Here is a 23554-nt window from a genome sequence, read left to right as displayed (position 1 = left end):
TTTGTGTCTACACATCTGTCTAAACTTCACTGTTCATATTTCCCAGATGATGATGACATTTCCTTACTCTGCCAAACTATTTTATAAAGAAAGCAGATAACAGTTTTGTTCACCCTTAAGGCTTTTGCTTTATTTTTTGGGGAAAAAAAAATCCTTTGAAAAAACCTTCAGTGAAGCTAAAACAGGAGAATTCTCCAGTGATGTCATGCAAATCAATAATGCACGTTTGGAGCACATTTCGTGCGAGCTGATTTTTTTTTTTTTTTCCTCCCTTGTTTCAGTTCTTCATTTTGTTTCGCCCTTGCAGTTGTAGTGGGGTTTGTTTTTAATAAAAAAAGAATGTATCTATTGTTGCAGGCGGTGTGATGTGCAGACATTTCAATGAATGAACGGTCGGCTGACTGCGAGAGGGACTAGGAGGATATTCCTCCGGGGATGAGGCGCCTCCCCTTTAACCGCTCGGTTGAGTTTGTCTCGTTGCTGTAGTCGCTCGCTTCACTCGCACATTTTGCCATCAGTCGTTGGAGTCACTCCGCCGGATTTCACTGCTTTTGTTTTTTTTGTACCAGAACAACTGCTGTTTTCTTGTTCTTTTTTTTGTGGAATATAAATAAACGCTAGCAGTGGAAGAGTTTGTCACTTTTCTGTGCCGCTTTTACTGCGATCGACATGAAGAAACGCGGAATAAAGCGTCCAAAGTGGCTGAAGGACTGAATAGGGTAAGTGAGTCGCGCTCTCTAGTAATACAATCCAGTGTTTAGGTGACTGTTTTGATTGAAAGTTTATTTTTTTTAATTCTTTTTTATCTTGCGTGCTAAAACATACATGTTATGTTTTTAATGTTGGTTAAATTAGCAAATAAAAGCATATAATACAATGTTTCAACGTGAAGGACGATTTCTATAATTCCTCATTGTTTTTGAGTATTAATTTCCGTCTTTGTCTTCGTTTTTCTTTTTTTCTTTTTTTTTTTATCAGCATGTAAACGTCGGACTTTATTGCAGGGGTGTGAAATGTAATTGCAGCCTTTGGGGCAAAGTCCAGATGCCAGACATTATTGCTCCCTGCGTAAAGCAAAAGCAGTGCGTGAAGCCCAGCTGTTGGTGGAGTTTAATGTCACACCCGTGCATGTAAACGCACACTTAAAGGTCTGCTATCAGCTGGAAGTTGTCCGGCACAGATATTATAAAAGGATGAGGATCTATTTTTTGTGATTTTTCTTTTTGATCTTTCAATTTTCTTGTAACAACCAGAAAAACGTCCAGCACAAATCCAATTCATAGCTTACACAATCTCATCAGAAATAAGGCCAAGCAATAACCCCCATGTCCCTGTCTGCCCCCCCTGCAGCCTCCTGCTCTCACTCCACCACGCACCAGCAAGTTTGGAAGCAGAGCTGCGATGGCCAAGTGGCTGAAAGACTACCTGAGCTTTGGCAGCAGGAAGGTTCCCCCTCAGCCGCCAACACCAGACTACTCAGAGAGCGAGATCCTCAAAGCCTACCGGCTCCAGAGGGACCTGGACTTCGAGGATCCCTACGAAGACTCGGAAAACAGGTCCAGGGGCGAGTCCGGGACTCCTGACCCCTCCACACCTCTGTATGGGTCTCCCATGAAGTCCTCCAGTGTGGACGTAAAATCCCCCAAACACAGACTGATCAAAGTGGACTCCCAGGAGCTTGGGCGCACCAAGATCCTCCTCAGTACTGTCTCTTTGGAGGACCAGCAAGAGCCTGTAAGAGCTTCATATTCTCAGTGTGTGTGTGTGTGTGTGTGTGTGTGTGTGTGTGTGTGTGTGTGTGTGTGTGTGTGTGTGTGTGCGTGTGTGTGTGTAAGCAAAAAGCAGTTGATGACAAATTCAGTTTCTTTTTTTATGTGGAAGTGAGAAGGAGGGATGAAGGGAAGGTAAGTAAGAGATGAAGGATGGGAAAAAAAAGCGCTCTCCAGTTTCTAATCCCATTTCCATCACCGTGACAGTTTTATTGATCAGACTCCATAAGCAAGTGACTAGTAATGTGTGTCTCCAATATGCATTGTTTACATAAATCACATTACATCCCATACACCACATAAATTCGCTTGCTGGTTTGGAGAAAGAATTATTGATGGCTCGAGCGGACCATTGAGTCGGAGAGGATCACAGTCCCTTGGGTTTATGTCCTTTCATAAATAATAAATTGGGTTTAGTTTTGCAAGCTGAGAGAGACCCCCACACGAGCACATGCGAGGGGCCGTATACAGTACGCTGCATGGCGATATGTCAAGGGCCACAGGGAGGTATGATTTATACTGTGGTGCTGTTGGTGTCATCAGGACTGCAGTGCTTTCCTTTCTATGAACTCTGCATGTTTTTGCTGAAAAGAAAAATACACGGCTACTGCGAATAACAAAGCCAAACAGATGTTGAGACTGAGCGGCTGGAGCGGAAGCAAAGGTTTTACAAGGAAATGGTCCTCGCATTAATGCAGCTCACATATGCTGAGCAAGTTAAGGAGTATTTGAGGGGTTTTCATAGCTGCAGTTAAATCCATGACTCGGCTCGTGGAAAATGCTACAAGTGCGAAAGTCCTGAAGTGGATTGAAGTGATAGTCTTGACTCCAGTCGATAGCTCCCACCTCTACCCCACTCTCCTTCTGCTCTCATTAATTTCCCAGGGTCTGTGGGAACAACCGCACTCTCATTACCATTGCAGATTCCTGTGCATCGATAGATAACCTGTTACAGAATCAACATGGGATTAAAATGTAATTTGGTGAGGGCGTGTGCACGTCGAGCAGGAAATTAGGAAGCGAGCCTTTGCGACAGCGTTTTCCTTTGTCAGAGGGAAAGAAATGGGAAGAGAGCCCTTTTGCCAAAATGTGTGTGTGTGTTTGTAGGTATATGCACGTGTGTGTGTGTGTGTGTGTGTGTGTGTGTGTGTGTGTGTGTGTGTGTGTGTGTGTGTGTGTGTGTGTGTGTGTGTGACCATATGGCTGCCTGTGTAGCTGTCAGTGTGCCAGCTGATCACTGTTTTCCTCCTGTCCCATCAGCTCCCTGTGTCTCTGTGTTGTCTTACCATGGCCAAAAAACACATAAACAACATATAACAAAATGAAGTAACAAACATGCAATATAGTCCCTTCTTCAAGGGTTTCAAGAGGGAACTGCACTGTATAGCTGCTAGAGCTTTGGTATGGTTTTGCGATGTTGCACACTAAATATGCAAATGAGTGTCTTGATAATACCAAAAGTGTTTTGTCTGTCACCAAACATGTAGTTAACGCTCCATTCAGCGAGGATGTGATTGCTTGATAAGAGAGTTGCGCTGCTCTCTCCCTGTCTGGTACTGATGAGCTATTGTCTAGGATGCTTTAATTCAAGTGTTTTGAAAGTGTGATTGAATGACAGCTTTTATAAAAAAAAAAATAAAAACGCCAGCTGAAAGTCGGAAGCCTATGAAGTTAATGTTCTGTCACGAAACCCATTTCTCTTCATCAGTTATGTGTATGTATTTTGTCCTTTTTAGGTGGTGCCGTCTGCTCCGTTGGCCGGCGACACAGATTATTCCGACCCATTCGACGCTCGCATGGACCACAGGTCAGAACCAGATCTCAGACCTGTTCCCTGTGAGAACAACGGCTACATGGAGCCCTATGAGGCCCAGAGGGTCATCACAGGTCAGTGTGCTCATCAGTCAGAGTCTTATCCGTAACATCATGTTTCAGTGACCCACATTGTTATCATAGAGGCCACAAAGGTGTTTTAGCTCCATTCCCTTTCCTGCTTTCTTTTTGTATTATAGTTGTCTCTGCTAGTTATCTCCACATGAAGTAAACCTTTTACAGCCACATTATTAATGAATCAGAACCGCCTTCATAATATAAGAATAATGGAACATCCTGAAGGGTTGACGTCAGACTTTTTACCTGACATAAAAATCAGTCTGCTTTTATGGCGCAGTTATCTCAAATAACTGTGGCGTGCAGTATCATCATTGATCTTAAATCTGTCAGCAAGTTTTTGATGAACTACCCTGAGATGATCAATGACTTCATAAGTCTTTATCGCTCCTCTTTTTCTTCATAGTGAAGTATTTCTGCCTTTACAGAACAATACATCCTTATTTCCACATTTTCCTTTGTTCTATGAACACTGGTGTTAAATGCAGAATTGCCCAGTAATTCCAGTTTAATGATTCAATGTGTTGGTAGACAGTTCCACATTAGTTAAACCTGTCCACTCCGCCGTGCTTTTAGCTCGTCACACACACTCTCAACCTCATGAAATATCCCTTTAGAGGGGTCTACCCAGTATCCAGTCTCAGACCCTCCCTCCTCCCTTGTGATTTTTCTCCCACATCATCTAGCTCACATCTATCGTTTTCCATTTGTCTCTCCTCCCATAACATCTCTGTCTGCCCCTTTCCCCTCGCACTCTCCCTGCTCTGTCCCTCTCGTTTAGTGTAAAAGCCTCCCCCTCCTCTCTCTCCATCTCTCTCTTCATCTCGAGGGCTCTCCCCGGTGGGGGTCTGGCTTTCTCTCTCATCTAACCTGTAGTAAATACTATGTCCTCTCCTCTCTCCCTTGTCACTTTCGCTGGCTATTTGGTTGTCAAATGAAGTTCATAATATTAGGTTTGACTTGAATGGAGCATCCCTACTGAGAAACCGTGAAAAAATATTTTTCTCATTGCAGCTGTGGAGATTAGATCCTGAGCTGTCATTGCAGAGCGTCTGGCAAAGCATTGTCTCAGCGCTTTCTTTGACTTTGAATTGAGCCCGTCACTCCTGGGCTGTCTGTCTGTCTGTCTGTCTGTCTGTCTGTCTGTCTGTCTGTCTGTCTGTCTGTCTGTCTGTCTGTCTGCCTGCTTTTGTCTGTCTGTCTCTGAGTCTGCCATCACTCATCAAAAAACACAGCAGAGCGGCAAAGACAGAATTGAAATCGCAATAGTAATTATCTCTCACAAAGAGTGTCCTGAAAAGACACCTGTGTGCTTTTTTGACTGTACGTTTAGGAGGAATAAACCCCTCTTCAGTGCTTATAGTTTAGTTCTGAAGGATAAAAGCTCAGTGTCAGTTTCATCTGTATGCCTAAACACTTCCTGTCCTCATTCCCCTCAGTCTTCAATCTCTGTCACCTTTCTTTCAAATTGGTATTTTCGCTCCCCCCCCCCCCCCCACCTGTGTTTTCCTCCATCATGTTTCCTATGAATTTCATTTTTATTTCCGCCTGTTTTTATCTCTCCGCCTTCATCTTCTCCATCTCCAGTCTGTCGCTGACACCGCGGGTTCCCATCGCAGGTAGAGCAGCATTCAGCCCCGCTGTGCTTCTGTCTCAATGACTTAACATCAAACGCTGACAGACCGTCCCCCTCCCTCCCTCACCTCCCTCCCTCACCTCCCTCCCTTGGCCTTTTCTCCCATCACCCCCTCCTCCCCTTGTTTCCTCACTGCTTCCTTTTACTCTTCCGTCTCCTCCTGTTCCTCGCCTCACCACCTCCTCTATCCCCCCCCTCCCTCCCTCGCCTTGCTCCTCCTCTCTCTCTCCATTCCCCCTCCACCCTCTTCTTCACAACCTCAGGGCCTTTCCTCAAGCTCTCCACTTGGTCGCCATGGTGACTACAGGGTCACCCAATGGCGATGTCTTGTCGTGTGAAGGTTAAAGTTTTTCCCTGCTTTTCACTAGGGAACCCTTCCATTTAGTCCTGTTCCCTTCTCACGTGAGTGCACCTCCTTTGCAAGGCTGCCGGCTGTGTGCACAAAAGATGCCTACTCTTTCTTTTTCCCCCTATTATCTCCTCTTCCGTACCAACTGTTTTTTTTTTTTTTAAAGGGTACATTTTTGAGGTCAACATATAAAAGCGCCATTGCTGATTGCCGCTGCTGCAGCTTAGAGGCTCTTTTTGATACATTTAGAAATCAGATTTCATCCTCTTGTGCGTCAATAATCTTAAAGCCCTTTTATCTCATGGCCATATTTGACTCCACACAACAGTTCCAAGTGGTGAGAAACATTTCTTGGTTGGAGCCCACTGAGAAAGTGATGAAAATGTTAATGAGGGGACATGGATGCTGTTGTAAGCCAGGCTAGATTGCTGCTGGGACTCAGGATGGACGAGAGAAAGGAGGGGGAGTTTGTCTAACTGTTGCAACTCAGCATCCAGCCCAAGGCCTTATTAAGCCCCCCTATATGAGATTCTGAGCCTACTGCAAGCTGTGCAAACATCATTTTTCCCTCTCCTCTAATTCTAGTCATGTCAGAGCGCAACACGTTTTTTTTTCTTCTTTTTACTAAAGAAATATGTCACTGTTGTGTTTAGGGAAACCTCATCGCTACTGGCAAATATATTATTTCCTAATGATTACTGTTTCTTCCTGCAGACTGTTAATGCAACCAAGAAGATTATTGCGTGCTTACATGTGTCGGGGTATGAATCTGTGTTTTTTTGCGTATGCATCAACAGAGCTGCAGCGCGGTCCAGGAGGAGGCCGGTCGCGGGGCGGGGTGCAGCTCTACGATACCCCCTATGAATATGAGGGGGTCCAGCGACCAGGTCTGTTGTACGGAGACCCTCAGGAGGAGAGCAAGGAGAGCAGCAGGCTGCCGCAGGACGACGAGAGACCGGCTGATGAATATGACCAACCCTGGGAATGGAAAAAGGATCACATCTCCAAGGCTTTTGCAGGTAACTGTTAAGATTATGACAATATCTTACAGTAAAGTCAATAAATATCAGGGTGGAGCTCTGAGTCTGGCAAAAGCCGTCTAAATGTAGCTACCTTATGTAGGTTGTACAAGAGATAATCGGTAAGCTGCCCTTCATGAAAAGTTCCTACACCTGATTGGAGGAATACTCCATGACTGTCAGTGGTCTTTGCTTGTGTTTTTCAAACTGGAAAACATGGCAGCTGTTCCGAGAAATGTCAAAATTATACAGAAAATCAAATTATGGATACATTAGACAAGGTTTAGACCACGGAGCTGCTGAATCATGCTTCATTGCATATTTAAATCGATATTCAGAGCGTCGCAGAATAAAAGCTTTTAGCAAAAAATGTAGATTCTATTATTTAGGATGGCTAAGCAGTTTGCAGGAAAAGCATTTTTAACTGAAAACCTGGTTTAATGCCCCCATATTGGCAATCATCCATTGTATTGTAAGTGTCTTTAAGCCAGACGTTGAATCCCTACCACCTACTGCACAGACAATTGTACTGGGTGGCAAGCATAAACCACGTTTATCACCATCATTCAGTAGAATTAGTGAAAATGGTGAAGACCAGGCTCAAAAAGGGCTTTCAAAGGTCAATGCCAGTAGCAAACAGCAAGCCATGCTGCTATAACCACACAGTGAAATACTCCTCTAACTGTCCTGACCTTTCAATGTAGAGTCTTCCCCCCCATCACTACACATCGGGATCCATTTTCTTTTGTGTGTGCAGAAAACAGAGAGTGCTTTTACAATGACACATATCTTTCTGTTTCTTTTACTGCATTTAATCACCTTCTGCTGACTATTGATTTCTTGTTCGCTCACATATGACCACAGACCACAGTCACAACAGCTATCTCTGAGATGAGCATTAGAATTGACAGAGATATCTTGTGTTTGTGTGTTTGTGTGTTTGTGTGTGTGTGTGTGTGTGTGTGTGTGTGTGTGTGTGTGTGTGTGTGTGTGTGTGTGTGTGTGTGTGTGTGTGTTTGTGTGTGTGTGTGTGTGTGTGTATACACGTGATGGGAAATACAGTAGAGAAGGTTAGCAGAGGAACAAATCCTTTATTTTCATAATCCTCATACTATCTGCAGTATTTCTAAAATAATTGCTGCAATGCACGATTATTATTTTTCAAAGTGGTACTGACAGTACATGTCACATCAGGTCCCCATTACAGTCCATGTATTGAATATAATTGGAGGGAGAGAGTGAAGTAGAAATAAGAAGAGAAACAGAGGGGTAAAGAGAAACAGAGCTGGACTGATGGGTCATTTAGGAGTGGATCAGTGTGAGGCATGCAAGGCCAAGTCGGCTTAATTGAGCTGCATCTCCAAGTCACCGAGGTCAAGGTGACGGGTTAATAAATCAACCTAGCCTCATACGCACTCCCCTCCGTTCTATGCTCTCCTCCCCTCTTCCCTACTGTGTGTGCCCCCCCCCTCTTCTCAGTTAATTACATGCCTGCATGTGCATGACCGATCCAGTGCTAATAAGAGCGTCATGGTCAGCTCACCATTGTCTGAACACACACTCACACCTACACACACACAAAAATACATTCACACCGTGTTCAGGCTCAAATCGCATTAAGCAGAGGAGCAGCAAAGAGACTCCGTAACTTATTTGAGAGCGGAGGTGATTTCAAAAGGAGGTGAGCGACAGTTAATTTAAAAGCCAATATCAGCCCTCGCCTACTTAGCACTCATTCCTGCTTCATCTGGCGCTTTATTCCTCTCCAGCTTTTCCTCTTTGTTCCACAGTACAGTGTGCGCTCCTGCAGAGCAGTGCTTACGGCACCATTATAGAGCGCAGTGGCGGAAAACGCTTGTGTCGTCTGACCCCTTGTTTTTTCCATTTGGAGTCAGCACTCTGAGCTGGCGTGCTGTCTGTCTGAGCAGACCAAAGCACTGAAGTGTAAACACATAAACAGTATTTTCCATTCTCACATTTAATCCATATTCCCAGACCCACTCAGCGTTGCTAGGCAAGGCCCACATGTGAGGAAGGGGAGAGATGAGGAGGACGGGAATGAAGCAGAAAAAGAGAGAGATTGAAAGGAAGTATGAGAGAGATGGACAGAGAGAGAAAATGGATAGGGAGGCTGTGGAGAAGGCTAGCTGGAGAGAAATGGAAAGGGACGTCCAAGGTTATGGTATGTTTGGTGGCAGCTCAGTGGATGTTTGTGAAGGCCCAGTGTTGCAGAGGGGAGGGGCGTTGAGGAGAATTAATGGTCGGGGGGCTGTGGCGAGGTGAGGCGACGGGAGAGGAGGGGAGGGGGGGGAGTCAGGGCCATTGTGGCAGGGTGCAATCCGTCATCCGCTAACACACACCTCTCACACATATACACACCAACACAGCGGCGGTGACAGGGCTGTCCCCGTGGCCCTCCCTCCCTGTGGATGTGACACACTCGCTCAGATAACCCGCTACAGGGGGCAAAGGGGGGGCCTCGCAATCTGCCAGCAGCCCCTCATCATCACCTTCACACAGGCGCATGCACACTCATGCACATGTGGATTCTCAACTAGGTTTTTCCAGTGCTGATTATCGGGCCCCCTAATTCAAGGGTGAGAAGAGGCCGTGTGCATGTTGGCACAAATTAGTGGGGGGGGTGGGGTGTTGGTGTGGGGAGGAGGAGCGTTGGTGCATATTGGTTGTGGATTTGCGTGCATCGCAAGTCATGCAAGAGCACTTCTGAACAGAATCTCTCTAATTATGATTTTCACAGCTTATCCATGGTTAAATGTAATCGCCCGGGTGAGTATTGCCTTCTACGGCTATTTTTCAAATAGTATCAGAAATAAGCTTGCCTCCAAAGCATTTTCATTTATTTCCCAACGTCCGCTTCAGCCAGCTGTGTGAGTGTGAACCAAGCAATGCCTGAGGGGTCGGACTGACAAGCTTCTCTCAGTTCGGTGGGTTTTAATTGCAACGTTAGAAAGCTGTCACCATTCACCAGCATCCAACTCAAATTACAGCAGTCATTAATTCTTGGAAGTCAATAGACAGTCCAACAGTGAGAGATTGGCTTTGCAACCATTCAGCACCAATTAGTGAGCTAATGAAAGGCACAATCTAATTATCTCTCTGATGGCCACAGCTAATGAACAGATGAATGTATGTTTCAGGTGTTTCATGTTTGTAGGTTTTATAGTCCAGAACAGGAGCTTTGAGCCATTTTTATGCAGACAATGGCCGTCAACAGATGGAGGAGTGTGCGCATGATTAAAAGAGTCGCAAATCAGCTGGAAATCTGGAAGGGGAGGGATGAATGGATAACATTTCCACCCCTAGAAAATTACTATCATGGTGCCATTGAGAAAAGCACTTATCCTCCACTTGTTCCAGTGCAGCTGCTCATTAAGGCTACAGCGAAAGACAGGGGCTGTTCAGGGACGCTCACCAGTATGAATGTGCGTGTCATAACAGCAAAAGGCTTGTGTTTTTCTTTATAATTGGTTCAGACAAACTATTTGGAGCACAAAAACATGTTAAAGTTGGTATCCTTGTGATCCCATAGTTTGTTTTCTGTTTCTGTGGAAAATTGTTTGGTATACATTGTAATTGATTTGTTCCAAAAAAATGGCTGTTGAGGAAATGGCCATATAGTTTTTAGCAATGCTAGCAAGATGACTCGATGAACTGACAGACAGACATTCATGGTGTCCAGAGGATGAATCCTACTGATTTTGGTGACCACTGACTTTTTATTTAGTGCCTCCATGAGGTTGCCGTTTGTGGTTTTGAGTAAAATGTCTTGACAACTATTTGATGGGCATGAAATTTGGAACAGACATGCATGTCCCCATCAGGATGACTTGCAATGCCTTTGGGGATAGGGCTAATTGGCAAATGTTAGCATGCCAGCATGCTAAACTAAGATGCTGAGCTTGGTAAATGTTTAATGTTCTTAAGATCAGCATGTTACTATTAACATCGTTAGTAGTTACATGCGGACGTCAGCATTTGTCTCAAAGCATCGCTGTGCCTTTGTAGCCTCACAGAGACGCATGGTTTCAGCCCTGTAGACCAACCAGCAATTGAGAAACAAAGCTGAGGAATGAGGAATTGTGTAACATTTTGCTAATTATTATTGGAACAGCAAAGATGCATTCTGATTTTGGTTTGATACTAAAGGGTGCTTTAAAGTGATACAGAAGGTTGGTTGAGCAAAGCTTGCAAAGACACCTTTACTGATGGTGTGTATCTGTATGTGTTGTGTCTGGTTTGTGGAGATACATGTGCTCCGACAGGACGGAACAAGGTTTTCTGGGCTATTCTGTGCGTGTATATGTCCCTGTAGAGGCATGAAAATGTATTTTTGTGTGTGTGCATGCAGACAAAGTGAGCGAACAAAATTAAATTAGATTTCCAATTCCTGGTGTGATGCTGCTCTTTGTTGCTCTAAGCAGGCCCTGGGGGCATCTGACCGGCCTCTTCATTAAATTACCGTTACAGCGGAAGGACTCTTGACGCTCTCTCTCTCTCTCTTTACTCTTGCTCCCATTTTCTTTTTGTCACATTGCCTCTCACCTGCCGCTTCCTTCTCCCCAGCGTTTTCTTTCTCCTTCAACCTTTACTGACATTAATGAAAAGGGATGTCCTTCGTGATTCCCTCTCGCCGCACAATATGAGAGACGGCTGGAGAGGTGATGGAAGTAGAGTAGGGCAAGAGACGAGAGGAGCGAGGGAATATGGAAAGAGAGATAATGCCCCACTTTGAGGAAGATGGGTGAAAGAGATGCGATGAAGAAAGAGGAATGGATTTGAAGAAAGCCTGGAAAATGGATACACAGACAAGATTGTCAAGAAATGTGTGCATCCAAACCAATAAAATGGTTTGGATGCATCTTTTCAAAGGCATAAGGTGTTAATTGTCTGTCTGGGGACCATTTTGCCCAGCAGAAGGTCTTTGTGTGCGGAGAAAAGATGTGATGCCAGAGCCGTTTGAGAAACAGATGTCTTCATTAATGGACCTAATGAAGCTGCTCTATTGTCTTTGTCTGCTCCTCCTTTATTACAAGGACATAGAAAAACAGCTGGTGTGCTCGAAAAGTGAGTTATCTGTCACTCAAGGCTATGTGTCCTGTGTGCAACACAGAAAAGTCTGGTCATTCCCTCCCCCTCGGATAATTTCGGGTAATTGTTAGCAGGTAGCAGAGGCACCAGCACATGTGGGATTTTGGCAGAACAAAGATTACTGAATAGCTGTTTCTTCAGCTGGGTTAAAATGGGGAACAGAACTGATGGGGGAAAAAATACTCTGTTGTTTAAGCATATATAATGAACACAGTGGATTACATTTTAAGCACAAATCATGAACATATGCTCTGAGTGCTGATGAGACTGTGCCTTTGTCCGTAAAACCATTAGTGTGTCTCATTGTCTTGTAATAGCCCTCTGTGTATGAGAGATCCACAGGTTCCCATTAGAAGTGAATGGAAGCCAGATGTTCCCTTCTAGTGTGTGTGTGTGTGTGTGTGTGTGTGTGTGTGTGTGTGTGTGTGTGTGTGTGTGTGTGTGTGTGTGTGTGTGTGTGTGTGTGTGTGTGTGTGTGTGTGTGTGTGTGTGTGTGTGTGTGTGTGTGTGTGCTTGGTGTTCAGCCTTTTGTTATCAGAGTGAGGAGTTCAGGCAAGGTGTGTGTGTGTTTGTGTGTATGTTCAGCTTTTTGCAGTGGAGAGAGCTGACAATTCTCCCGGATAAAAAAAAAAAAAAAGAACAGTTAGAATGGTAAAGCCTGCAGGTTTAGAAGGGGTTATGTGGGTTAAACTAAATCTAGCCTGGCATATCCTGACCTAGCTCTACACTGCCAGCGCTGAAGAAAGGTCTTGCTGGACCATAGACTGTATATAAGAAGAGGTAATTGCCGCCGTGATGACAACCATCGGTTTGTGGACTTCAGTTTTGTTGCCCAGAATTTGGCATTTTGGCCATCAACGTCTTAATTTTTGCAACCAGTCTGGACACAAGAGGGTGGAGCGTAGTACAACCGAATGCTGAACAAGACATTTTTTTGACAACCAAAATGTTAAAATTGACTTTCACGTTCCGAAAACACACTGGGAAAGGGTTTAAGTTATAAGATGGAAAATACGTACAACTCTCAAAACCACTGTGGTAGCGACCTGTCAACCACTGGGTAGAAACACTGTAAAGCATATGTTGCAAAGCATGAGCCAAAGAGACACAAACATCTGTTATGTGTCTGACTATTTCACTGTTTATTATTAATTTTGTTTTGTTTATTGCTATTAGGTCACTTTTACATTTTTGTGATTATTTTTAAGGAGTCAGCAATTCTGGATTGTTGATATTTGTGCTCAACCCCCAAACAAATGCTATTAATAAATGTTCCATCCATCACTGCCTTTCTCTTTATAGCTCCATGATCTTTTCCCTGTTGCGGATTTGCTGGAACATTGTTGTGAAACTCGTTCCGAGCCATTTAGTTTGTTTCCTATTAACAGAGCTGGGGCTGTGAACACCATATTGTTTTCCTTCACACACACAGAACGGATAGCCAGAGGAGATATGCAATGAATTTGACAAAATTGCTGACTGTCCCTTTTAAAGTTTTTATCATGGACTTAAAGACCCAGTCATCTACTGGTTTTCATTCTACTCATTCAATCAGGTCATGATTGGAATTGAAATTGAACGCCGTTATGACAAGAGAACTTCCAGTACCCTGAGTTGAGTGATCTGCCTTTTTTTTATAAATTTATTGTGAGATGACCAAGATAAATGAAATGGATGCCAGAAACAAGTGTATTGTTTTAAATGTCTATGTCTAAAGCCAAAAAAAACTATTGAGATAAGCCAGGGGAGACAATTACAAACATTTCACCACTTACTTTTTGGCAAAGAAAATACAATAAAAAAAACAGATACAATATTCAAGAACTCTAAACACAATGATTCCTTACGAGGGACAACAGCCGCCTAAAAACCAAAGAAAAGGAATCTTGATTGAAATTTCCCCCTCCGTCTGTGGAACGCCACTACCCGAGCTTATCTCTCCCTCAGATGGCTGGGCACATTTCTGATCTGTAATAAATTGTCTTGGCTGTCTCTATTTTCTCTCTCTCTCTCTCTCTCTCTCTCTCTCTCTCTCTCTCTCTCTCTCTCTCCGTTCTTGTTACCCTTCACTTGGTATTATGTGCTTCTCATTTACACCCTTCTCTCTTTCCAATGGGTGACTCTCAGTTATGCTTGAAAATTAGAGGTGTGAAATGTGATGTGGTGGTGAGCGGACAGGCAGCAGTGTGGCAGCGCTGGTGTTTTTGGGGTGTCAGGTGTGTTTGTTTGTGTGCGTGTGTGTGTGTGTGTGTGTGTGTGTGTGTGTGTTTGCGTGCATGTCTCCCCATAGAGGGGTGCCAGGCCACACTTTAATCCTGGCTTCAGCGGAGGTAGCGGGCTGCTCCAGATGGGGCCATTGTACTGCGCCATGCATCAATAATTCACGGAGAGCCAGAGAAAGTGGCGGAGTGTGTCTGCCTGCTCAATAATTAACCAGGGAGGGAGAGGGGCATGTATGTACAGCTTTGGGTCTCTCTCCAAACGCCCATTCAAATGGCCTTTGATGTCGCCGGCCTGGGGGGTCTTTGGATTTGTCGGCTCATTAAGACGTCAACCCTCTTTTCCCTTTATTTGTTTTGTAATCCGTTTTTGCTGTGAGCAGGAGCTGAATGTACGGCGTGGAACTGGCGAATCGCGGAGTGTGTGTGTGTGTGTGTGTGTGTGTGTGTGTGTGTGTGTGTGTGTGTGTGTGTGTGTGTGTGTGTGTGTGTGTGTGTGTGTGTGTGTGTGTGTGTGTGTGTGTGTGTGTGTGTGTGTGTGTGTGAGTCCGTGTGTGTGTAAGCCTGCATTAATGACTGTTAAAGTATATGGTTGCTTGCCACAGTAGATAATGAGCTATTTTCCGTTTTGTGAACCTTCTGTTGGTAGGACAGTGAATGGAGCATTATTCTGCTCCTCAGTTCCTCTGTCTCACTGCTCTGTGGGTTGCAGTGCACATAAAGTCACGTTTTGTTTTCATTGCATCTACTGCTACTAGACAGTTCCTTAAAGTGGATTCGTTCAAATGACTATAAATAATGCAGCCTCTGACTTCTCGTGTCCTCTCTGTTTTTATCTTCTCTCCTTTCTTCAGTCTTATCACACATGATAAAATACTGTAAATAAAGGGTCTGAAGATGTTTTTCCCACGAGTGTGATGAAGCAAAGAGACAGGAGCTAGAATTTATTCCTTTCTTTATGATTAAAAACCACATCTCCGTCATGTAATCACACATGCAGCCTCTCAACAGGGCTTCCTTATCTTCCACCTCTTCCACATCTCACTTCTTGCTCACTCTCTCCTCCTCACATTCAAATTTTGCACCTGATTTCAGTCTCTCCCATTTTTAATCATCACCGCTTCTCTCACTTTGTTCAAGCCCATCTGCTGTTTTCTCACTCTGTCGCTCACTTTTTTTTCTCTCGCCTCCTCCCTGCCCCCCCCTTCCCTCTATTAGAGATGAGGGAGTTGTCGGAGTTGCCCTGGCCTTCCCCGGTGGGTCAGCTGGAGGAGGAGCCCACCGTCAGAGAGCCAGGTGACCTCCCACCCTGAACACAACCCCCCCCCCCCTTCCCTGCCTCCCTTTATCACCGCAAACACACACATATGCTGTCACCCTGACCTTCATGACTCGAGCTGTTGTCCTACATCTGCTTTACCTCCATCTGATTAAAAAAAAAAAAAAAAAAAAAAAAAAAACCTGCAGCATGAATCTGCTCCACCTTGCTTTTTTCCCTGCAAAAAAAACACACAACAACTGCAGTTGTTGTGTGTTTTTTTTGGGGGGGGGGGGGGGGGGTTAAAGCTCTCTCTTCTTAAATGACCACATTCCCATCTTGCCTCAACCACGCGTGAATAGCTCCCTCTAAATTAAGATGTCTGCCTTGTTCATTTCGAGGTACTTAGAAGTGCTATGGTACACTTAATGTTTAATTACAAGTTCTTCAGATTGAATTTCACCAAAATCAGGCACAGAAGGGGTAAATAACACTTTAGTCTGTACACCTAATTTGCTCCAGAATAGAATCCGTATCTTCAACATCAAGTAATCTGCAGCGTAGTCTAGTGGAAGACAAAGACTTGAGACCGAGCCAAGCAGGGAACACGCCAACGTCCTGAGTCTTATCTGCCCTCTGTGACTCATAAAAATGTTGATGACAGTAATTGTGATGATGCTGATAGTGACCTGCTGTCCTGTAGTTTGACCCATCCACGAGAGGTCTCCCTGCTGCATGTCTGGTTTTGCAATAGCCGGATGTCTGGTGTTTACCCAAATCTGTCTGTGAGGTTTAATCCCTTTTGATCACACCACTGTGTAAATACTCTGACTCACTTGTTCTGTCCCCGTATGCCAACAGCGCAGTTTGATGGCGCAGAGTGGGACCGCTCCTCGTCGCCCACGGAGCGGTTGCGTCCGGCGGGGCCACGGTCCAGCCCGCTGGCAGGAGGGGGGATGAAGTTTCGAATGCCCCAGGAAGGCCTCACCATGGTGGGGGAGAGAGTGGACCCTACTCTGCCTCTGGAGAAGCAGGTGTATGTATTCAGTCTTCTGTTAAACCCACAAGAGCTACATCAACATATCAGTTGCTATGTGTCTGTGTGAGTATATTTATACACGACACATTCAGAATCAGAATCAGAATCAGCTTTATTTGCCAAGTATACATGCGCATACAAGGAATATTTCCATCGCTCTCAGTGTACATACATAGAAATAGACAAATAAAATTAGAAAGACAAGGACAGCAAAATAGGATAAGGGAAGCATAAATATTTAAATTCTATATACAAGTATAAATATAAATATATGTATGTACAAAAGTAAGTATATGAAGATAAAAACACAACAACAATGAAATGGAAGTAATAGAGCAGAATGGAGGTGATTGTGTACATTCACATTAAGGGTTAATCCAATTAACTTTTGATAACTAATTATGGAGTGTATCTGTTGCCAGCCATAATTACCTTGAATATAATACAGGATAAGGAAAGAAAAATAGCAATAATAGTACTAATCACACAGTTCACATCAGCCGCAAATTGTGTCCACAATGCTGTGCAATAGTTCCACATGGGTTAATCCAAGCAGTCAAAGGAATAATACGCTTCACAAAGATTAAACCAGGCAGTTCTGATGTTTAAATGCATCAAACAAATATGAATTATGCAATAATCTGTGCATGTAAAATGTGATTAGCATAAACTATTAATCTTAATTAAGTGTCACTGCATAGCTGCCATTGACATACATTTATCATCATTGTTATATAAGTTATTTTGAATATTCGAGGGAGAACAGGGTTGGACATGCCACAAATAAATACATTTTAAAAAATGTACGCACCGCTTTGATCTATTTAGGGCAGGGACACATTAAAAAGAAGCAGTTATGTGTTTAGGATAAGCAGCAGCCATCAGTTTACAGAACTGCGAAAGGTTAGTAAGATAACTAATTAAGTCAGAACATTAAAAAGAAGCATTTACTTTGGTCTTGTAATTTCAGACATCATTGGTGTAATTCATGTGCTGTTTCTGTGCACATAAAAGGCTGTTTTACTAATGAAATCCAAGCACATCACACCCCTTAAGCACACATGCACATGCGCACACAGTGTTGTGCTCACAAACAGAAGCATGTGCAAACATTCACTTGAGGATGGGAGTTAATTATTTTGCCCCATTACTCCCTGATGGTCTCTTAAATGCTGTTTTCAGCTTTGTGTTTCCTTCAGCTCTGCTTTAAACAGAGAAACAGCATCACTGTCGACATGTATCATTCAGTACATTTGACCAAGTCATGTCCAAGAAAATGATGATTTAAGTATGTTTCTTATCGTTTGTGTTTATCCCTAACAGTTCTGTATATTATTATATCATATTTTGTAATGCTTTGGTAAAACACATGTATTTCCAGCCACACTATAGACATGGCTCTATGGATGGCAATTTCAGTCTGACCGTCGGTCGGTTGGTTTGGTTTGGTCCACAACTTTGGTCCGAACTGAAATATCTTAACAATTACTATATAAATTGCCATGATATTTTGTACAAACATTCCTGGTCAGCTGAGGTGATTCCTTTATTCTTCATTTAGCACCACCATGAGGTTGACATTCATAGTTTTTAGTGAAATTTCTCAACAACTATAGGAGAGATTGCCATAAAATTTGGCAGAGCTACTCATTCACTTCTTCAGGTGAATCGAAGTTATCTTGGTTATTCCTCCACTTTTTATGTAGCAGCAAAACTAATGCCATTTTTGGCACAGCTGGATTTTGGTTTAAGTGTTAATTAGCAAATGTTAGCATGCTTACATGCTAAGATGAGATGGTTAACGTTGTTAACACCTGCTGCTTTCCATCAGCATGTTAGCATTTTGAGCATGTTAGCATATTATTGTGAGCATTAAGCTGCTGCGAGCTTCAAAGAGATGTTAGCATGGTTGTAGACTCGGTGTCTTGTTAGAAGTGCTGTTTGATTTTAATGTTTGAGACCAGGTCCTGATGGAAATAAAGGCAGCAGTGTGTGTCAGATTCGAGAATGCACTCCACCATGGTGTTATGACTATATCTGGAAATGTACTGCTGTGAAAAATGAGGCAAGGGAAGACTTTTCTTCTTTATTTGTGTTTTTTTCCCTGGAAGTTTTGAATATTAATCACTAGAAACATTCATAATTCTAGTAATAACCCTTCACTTGATTATCAAATTGATAAAATAACACTACAGAGTTTCTATGCCAGTGTCGGTATCCAGCAGCAAAAGGTGTAGAAATATGTTGGAATCATATTTAAAGATTTTTTTTACCACATCTAACTCATTGTGTGTGTGTGTGTGTGTTCTGTTCATCAGATGGTACCACGGTTCACTGTGTGTGTGTGTGTGTGTGTGTGTGTGTGTGTGTGTGTGTGTGTGTGTGTGTGTGGTGTGTGTGTGTCGCGTTCAGAGGCAGAGTCGCTGTTAACGCTGTGTAAAGAATGTAGCTACCTGGTGAGGAACAGTCAGAACAACCGCTCTGACTACTCCCTGTCCCTACGGTAAGACACGGAGACACACACACTCACACACACACACACACTCACACCTACAATGACTGACCGACCACAACAAGCGAAGCAAACACTTGTGCACCTTCAGTATTGTTCTCCAATAAGCAGTGTTACAATTTAATTGCACAATTTTCTTTCTGCCATGCCACTGAGAAGTGTGTGAAGTGTGTTTGAAGCCACATGAGTTACTGATCTCATATCGCAGTCTCCACACCTCTCCATCTGTCTCTCTCTCCTCTGTCTTCCTCCCTCCCTTGCACCATCACTCCCACTCAAGATCACTGCCGCACTGATTCCTCTCCCGATACTCATTTGCAGGGCACAATACTGCTTATCTGGTCAAATCTCTCCCTTGTAATTACTACCATGATCCATCGTCCCGGCCTCACACCGCACTCCCATCGTCCCTCTGTCCTCACCCCATCCTTGGCCCCTCTCTGGGGCCTTCCTATGTGGCCCCAGCGGGCCTTCTAAGTGGTAATGAGGCAGGTAGAGCACACTTGAGTGCACACATCATCCTCCCCGTAATCACTAATGAATATGAATTACCTTCTGTGGACCACACAAGAAGGGAATCCGGGAGGGAAGGGAGGGGGGGTGAGGCACACAGTGTCACTGTGTAGTGCTGGCTTATAAACAAGCTCATGCATTACTCATTTACATGAGTAGAGTGGGTTCGACACAAACACACACACACACACAAACATTTGCTCAAGCAACAAGGTCACTACTGGCAACGGTTCTCCAGCTGGCGCATGAGAGGTTTGGAAGTAGTGATTTCTTATGAAATGACAAAATCTATTATTTTGCTTGTTTAGAATGTGGGTCCGTCCTTCATTGCACGAAGCCCCTTATATCTCTTAAGGCTTAAAGGGAAACGTTGGTTTCATAAAGCCTTTACTGTCTTAGTTTTGGCCATCAAACCAATAATAATAGTTCATTGCTGATATCGATGAACAGAATAACACTGAAAAGAAGTCAGAGGTGGCAAGAAACAACAACAATCTAATGATCATACAGGTTTTAAACAAAACTCCAGATTGGCTAAACAAATGTGGAGAAGACGTAAAAAAAGGGAATAAAACTGTAAAATATTACCCAAACTCATATGTTATAAGAACTCAATCACAGTTTAAAGGTTTTAACTACTTTCACTTTCCTTACATTCCACTATCTGACACATTCTACCCCTTGACCTCTTTTGACCTTTTTTTGTAGTCTGCACATGCCAGGGGACTTCAATACCCTTGAGTGTTGTCTTGTGTCAGGTATTTTGCATCAGGGCCATCTACTGGAATGTGTACTCGAGTGCTCTTGCATTCTGTTTGTCTTGTATGCCCGGGGAGAAGACTGAAAGCATGTGTATGTGTAAAAAAAGTGCAGAAGTTGTGTTTTGTAATAATTGCTATGTCAATCAAACACATGGCAAAGCCTTTCAGCCAGGTGAGTGATACTTTAATCTTTGGGTTTTACCCCCCAACACAGTGGTCTAGATATTACGGTTATAAACTTATGGCCTATTTGTTTGATCCGCAGACATCGGCAAATACTTTGGTGGGTACTACAGTATGTTATCATAGCAGATAAAAGTGGCAACCAAAACTACAGGAACAAGGCCAAAGTTGTGATAAATTGGAATTTTGTTTTTATGTCTCCAGTCAGTCATGTCTGTGTCTAGATTGGAACGAAGCAGTCTTTATCTGGGTGTTGTGACTGGTTTGCTGGTTGTTTGCTGACTCTACCTTTTGTGATGTCAACGTATTTTACAGCAAGGACGGTTAAACTGTGTGAAATAATGCAGCATCCTTGGAAAAAATGTTAACCTCACCTACTGTAAGATTAGATATTAATGTGGACAACAGGGAGGAATGATGAAGGCTGTTTGATGGAGACGAGATGAAGAACCACTCCAAAGTGAGTCAGCACTGCAACAGACAGGCCTGCCAGAATTAAACAGCATGAATATTTATGGAGGAGCACTCGTACATTCTAATGTATCATGCGATACAAAGAGTCCCCAAACAAACAAGACCGGATGAAAGCATGCTGTCAACTTGGAGCGCTGACGTGATGAAGTATCTGGCTCTCGGTGCCAGTGGGACAAATCATAAACCCGCTTGTTGTTTGGCTGTTTGTAGTCACAGTGAGTGTTTTTGTTTTTTTTGGGAGGTTTCACTGCTCTTTAAAATTTGATTTAGTTGACTAGAACAATGACAATTACGGTGACCGACTTCAGACCGCCTCTTTCACTCTGATTCTATAATTAGACATACATCATGACGGGCTGGCTGGTTCTTAAAGGGGAAGTCCTGTTGTGGCTGAATGGCACTTAAAGGGAGGAAGTCAGTGTGGTTCTCTCGGCTAAGCCCACTTTCACAGTCCGGCGTTCGTCTTTCTCACTCTGGCATTTGTCTTTCCAGCCATGTGCTATTACACCACTCTCTCATCCATCATAATGTCCCGTCCTTTCCTAATTTGTGACATGGTGTTAAATCTTGGTTAGATTCATGTCCTCCGAGTGCAGAAAAAGTGAACATAAATCCAGGCTGTCATTTCCACTGTGTGATTATGTGACAAAGTGTGTGGAGGGCTGATGTTTTATGTGCCCCACATTTCATGTCATCCCTCTTGTCTCTCCTTCACTCCTCTCCTACTTTCATATTCCATCTCTCCCACTCTCTGACTCTCTTTTGTCTCCTTTCCTTTCTAAACCCTTTCTTCCTCCCCCCCTCCCAGGAGCTGCCAGGGTTTCATGCACATGAAGTTCACCCAGTATAAGGACGGCAAGTACGTGCTGGGACAGAATAGCCCTCCCTTTGACACCATCCCAGAAGTCATCAACTTTTACACCACGCACAAACTCCCGATCCGAGGCGCCGAGCATCTGTCTCTGCTGTTCCCCGTGCTGGTGCAGACGCTCTGACGCTCCCTCTGGACCTCTCGGACGTCATTGTGATCGGACACGTAAAGCTTGAATGTTTGATGGGATCTTCCCAGCCGAGAGCCCACGCTCTCTCTTTTTGCTTGACTGGACTACAAGAAGAGAGAAATGGACTACTTTTGGTGACTCAACGCGCCGGGGGCTAATGCCCTCACCCACCACTGCTGTTGTACTTGTACCAAGTGTCTCTAACATCCAGGGGATCAATTCACATGAAATGCAATACCTGAACTCCAGGCAGCCTTTGCTGTAACTTTTCTCTCTCTCTCTCTCTCACTCTCTCATTTCCTTATTGAACTGAGGGGGCTGACTTCAGGACATGTTAAAATTCTCCCTTTCTTTATTACATGTCTTTCACAGCTGACTGGAGTGCAGAGGAAATGAGCAGAGCTGTAGCTGGAAGAAAGTCTGTGTATTCTGAATGTACTGATGCCCCAGTTTATGGGAGATTTAGATTGAATTACTGCTGTTCCACAAAAAACACCTCATTGACACTGATAAAATAAATATTGCTGTTGTAAGGTGAAAACCTCATTTTTCATGTTTATATGAATCAGTAGATTAAATTGTCCTGTATAAAATGAGAAAACTTTTTACATCTTGGGAGACCATGTTGGAAATTGTTGGAAAATTCACATTTTCCATAAAAAAGAAATGCTATTTTCAAAGATATAAGGTTTTTACCAACAGCAGTTATATTTCGGATGCTTTTCTACACCTGCTTAACTTCACCCAGTCTGTTCTGCACCGTCATGCTGCTGTACGTTGAGGATTTGCTTGACACATCTCCATGTTACTTGTTTGGTTGTTTGTTACTCTTGAGAAACAGAAAAGCTGTGTTGTATTGGTACTCGTGTTGACCTCGCTGACCTGGATCTCTTGTTGTTTGCTTGCGTTGCATTTGGTTGACAATGCTGGTTTTGTAAAAAAAAGAAGAAAAAAAAAGAAAAGGCAACCTGTCACTGCTGTCATTGTCTTCTCACTGACTTAGCAAAGAGATGCTAATCAGGAAACACTGAACACTCTTAAACTCAAACTTTGTGACTGCTGGCCGCGTCTTCTCTTCTATATGTGAGCGCAGAGTCGGCTCAGTCTTTACTTGCTGGTTGGTGAGTTGTATTTGAGTTAAATGCTCGCCATCTGGAATGGGTTCCCATGTCTGCTGCCTGGTCGCAGCATTGTGTGGAAAAAAAAAAGATTTTAGAGGAGAGCCAACTTCAAGCAAATACATTATGTCCATTGGAAATGACAAATGGAAAAAAATGATTTAAATAAGTTCTTCTTAATCCAAAATGTACTGGGTTGCATTAATTATTATTCATATTATGGCCATTTTCTGTCACTAATAAAAAGATGACAGGACGTATAATTTACCCGCTGTGTTGAAGCATCTCATCTTTATGCAAAGTGTTGATTCTGCATGTAGATCTTCATGTAGATCAAGGGTTTCTAACCTGGGGCTGGGACCCCCAAGGGGTGGGAGGGGGGGTTCAGAGAGGAGTTGTCTGAAAAACTAAATTCTGCTACACACAATCATGTTTATTTTCAGACTTGTGTTTGGCTTTTGCTAATTCTTTTGTGAAATACTGTGTATTTCTTTTCCACCTCTTTATGCCTCAAAAAAACAAAAAAAAGAATCAAAACCAATTTGAGAAGGGAAAATCTTTTTTGGTCTTGTGTTTGATTCAAAAAGAAATCACTTCCAAAATATTCACGCTTTTTATGCAATACACTCATTAGACTCAACCCAGAAAATAAGAAAAGAGACACAAAGGACTTGGCATGAACGCGTGCTCCACACACTCAAATA

The 23554-nt window shown here is 43.4% G+C and overlaps 1 protein-coding gene across 2 annotated transcripts; it reads left to right on the top strand.

Moving 5' to 3' along the window:
- Positions 1-473: 473 nt before the first annotated feature.
- Positions 474-22687, top strand: shdb (Src homology 2 domain containing transforming protein D, b). Of its 2 annotated transcripts, XM_054602921.1 has the most exons (9): positions 474-719; positions 1351-1734; positions 3506-3656; positions 6442-6663; positions 15210-15287; positions 16111-16285; positions 18607-18626; positions 18692-18791; positions 21540-22687. In XM_054602921.1, exons 2-9 carry the CDS (start codon positions 1402-1404, stop codon positions 21724-21726), a joined length of 1266 nt encoding a protein of 421 aa, XP_054458896.1. In that variant the 5' UTR covers positions 474-719; positions 1351-1401; the 3' UTR covers positions 21727-22687. The 2 variants fall into 2 exon arrangements, with proteins under 2 accessions (XP_054458896.1, XP_054458897.1); XM_054602922.1 differs by lacking the exon at positions 15210-15287.
- The last annotated feature ends 867 nt before the right edge of the window (positions 22688-23554 follow it).

Source organism: Anoplopoma fimbria, chromosome 8 (genome assembly GCF_027596085.1).
Source record: "Anoplopoma fimbria isolate UVic2021 breed Golden Eagle Sablefish chromosome 8, Afim_UVic_2022, whole genome shotgun sequence".
Classification (NCBI taxonomy): domain Eukaryota; kingdom Metazoa; phylum Chordata; class Actinopteri; order Perciformes; family Anoplopomatidae; genus Anoplopoma; species Anoplopoma fimbria.
This window is presented reverse-complemented; position numbering and strand designations above follow the sequence as displayed.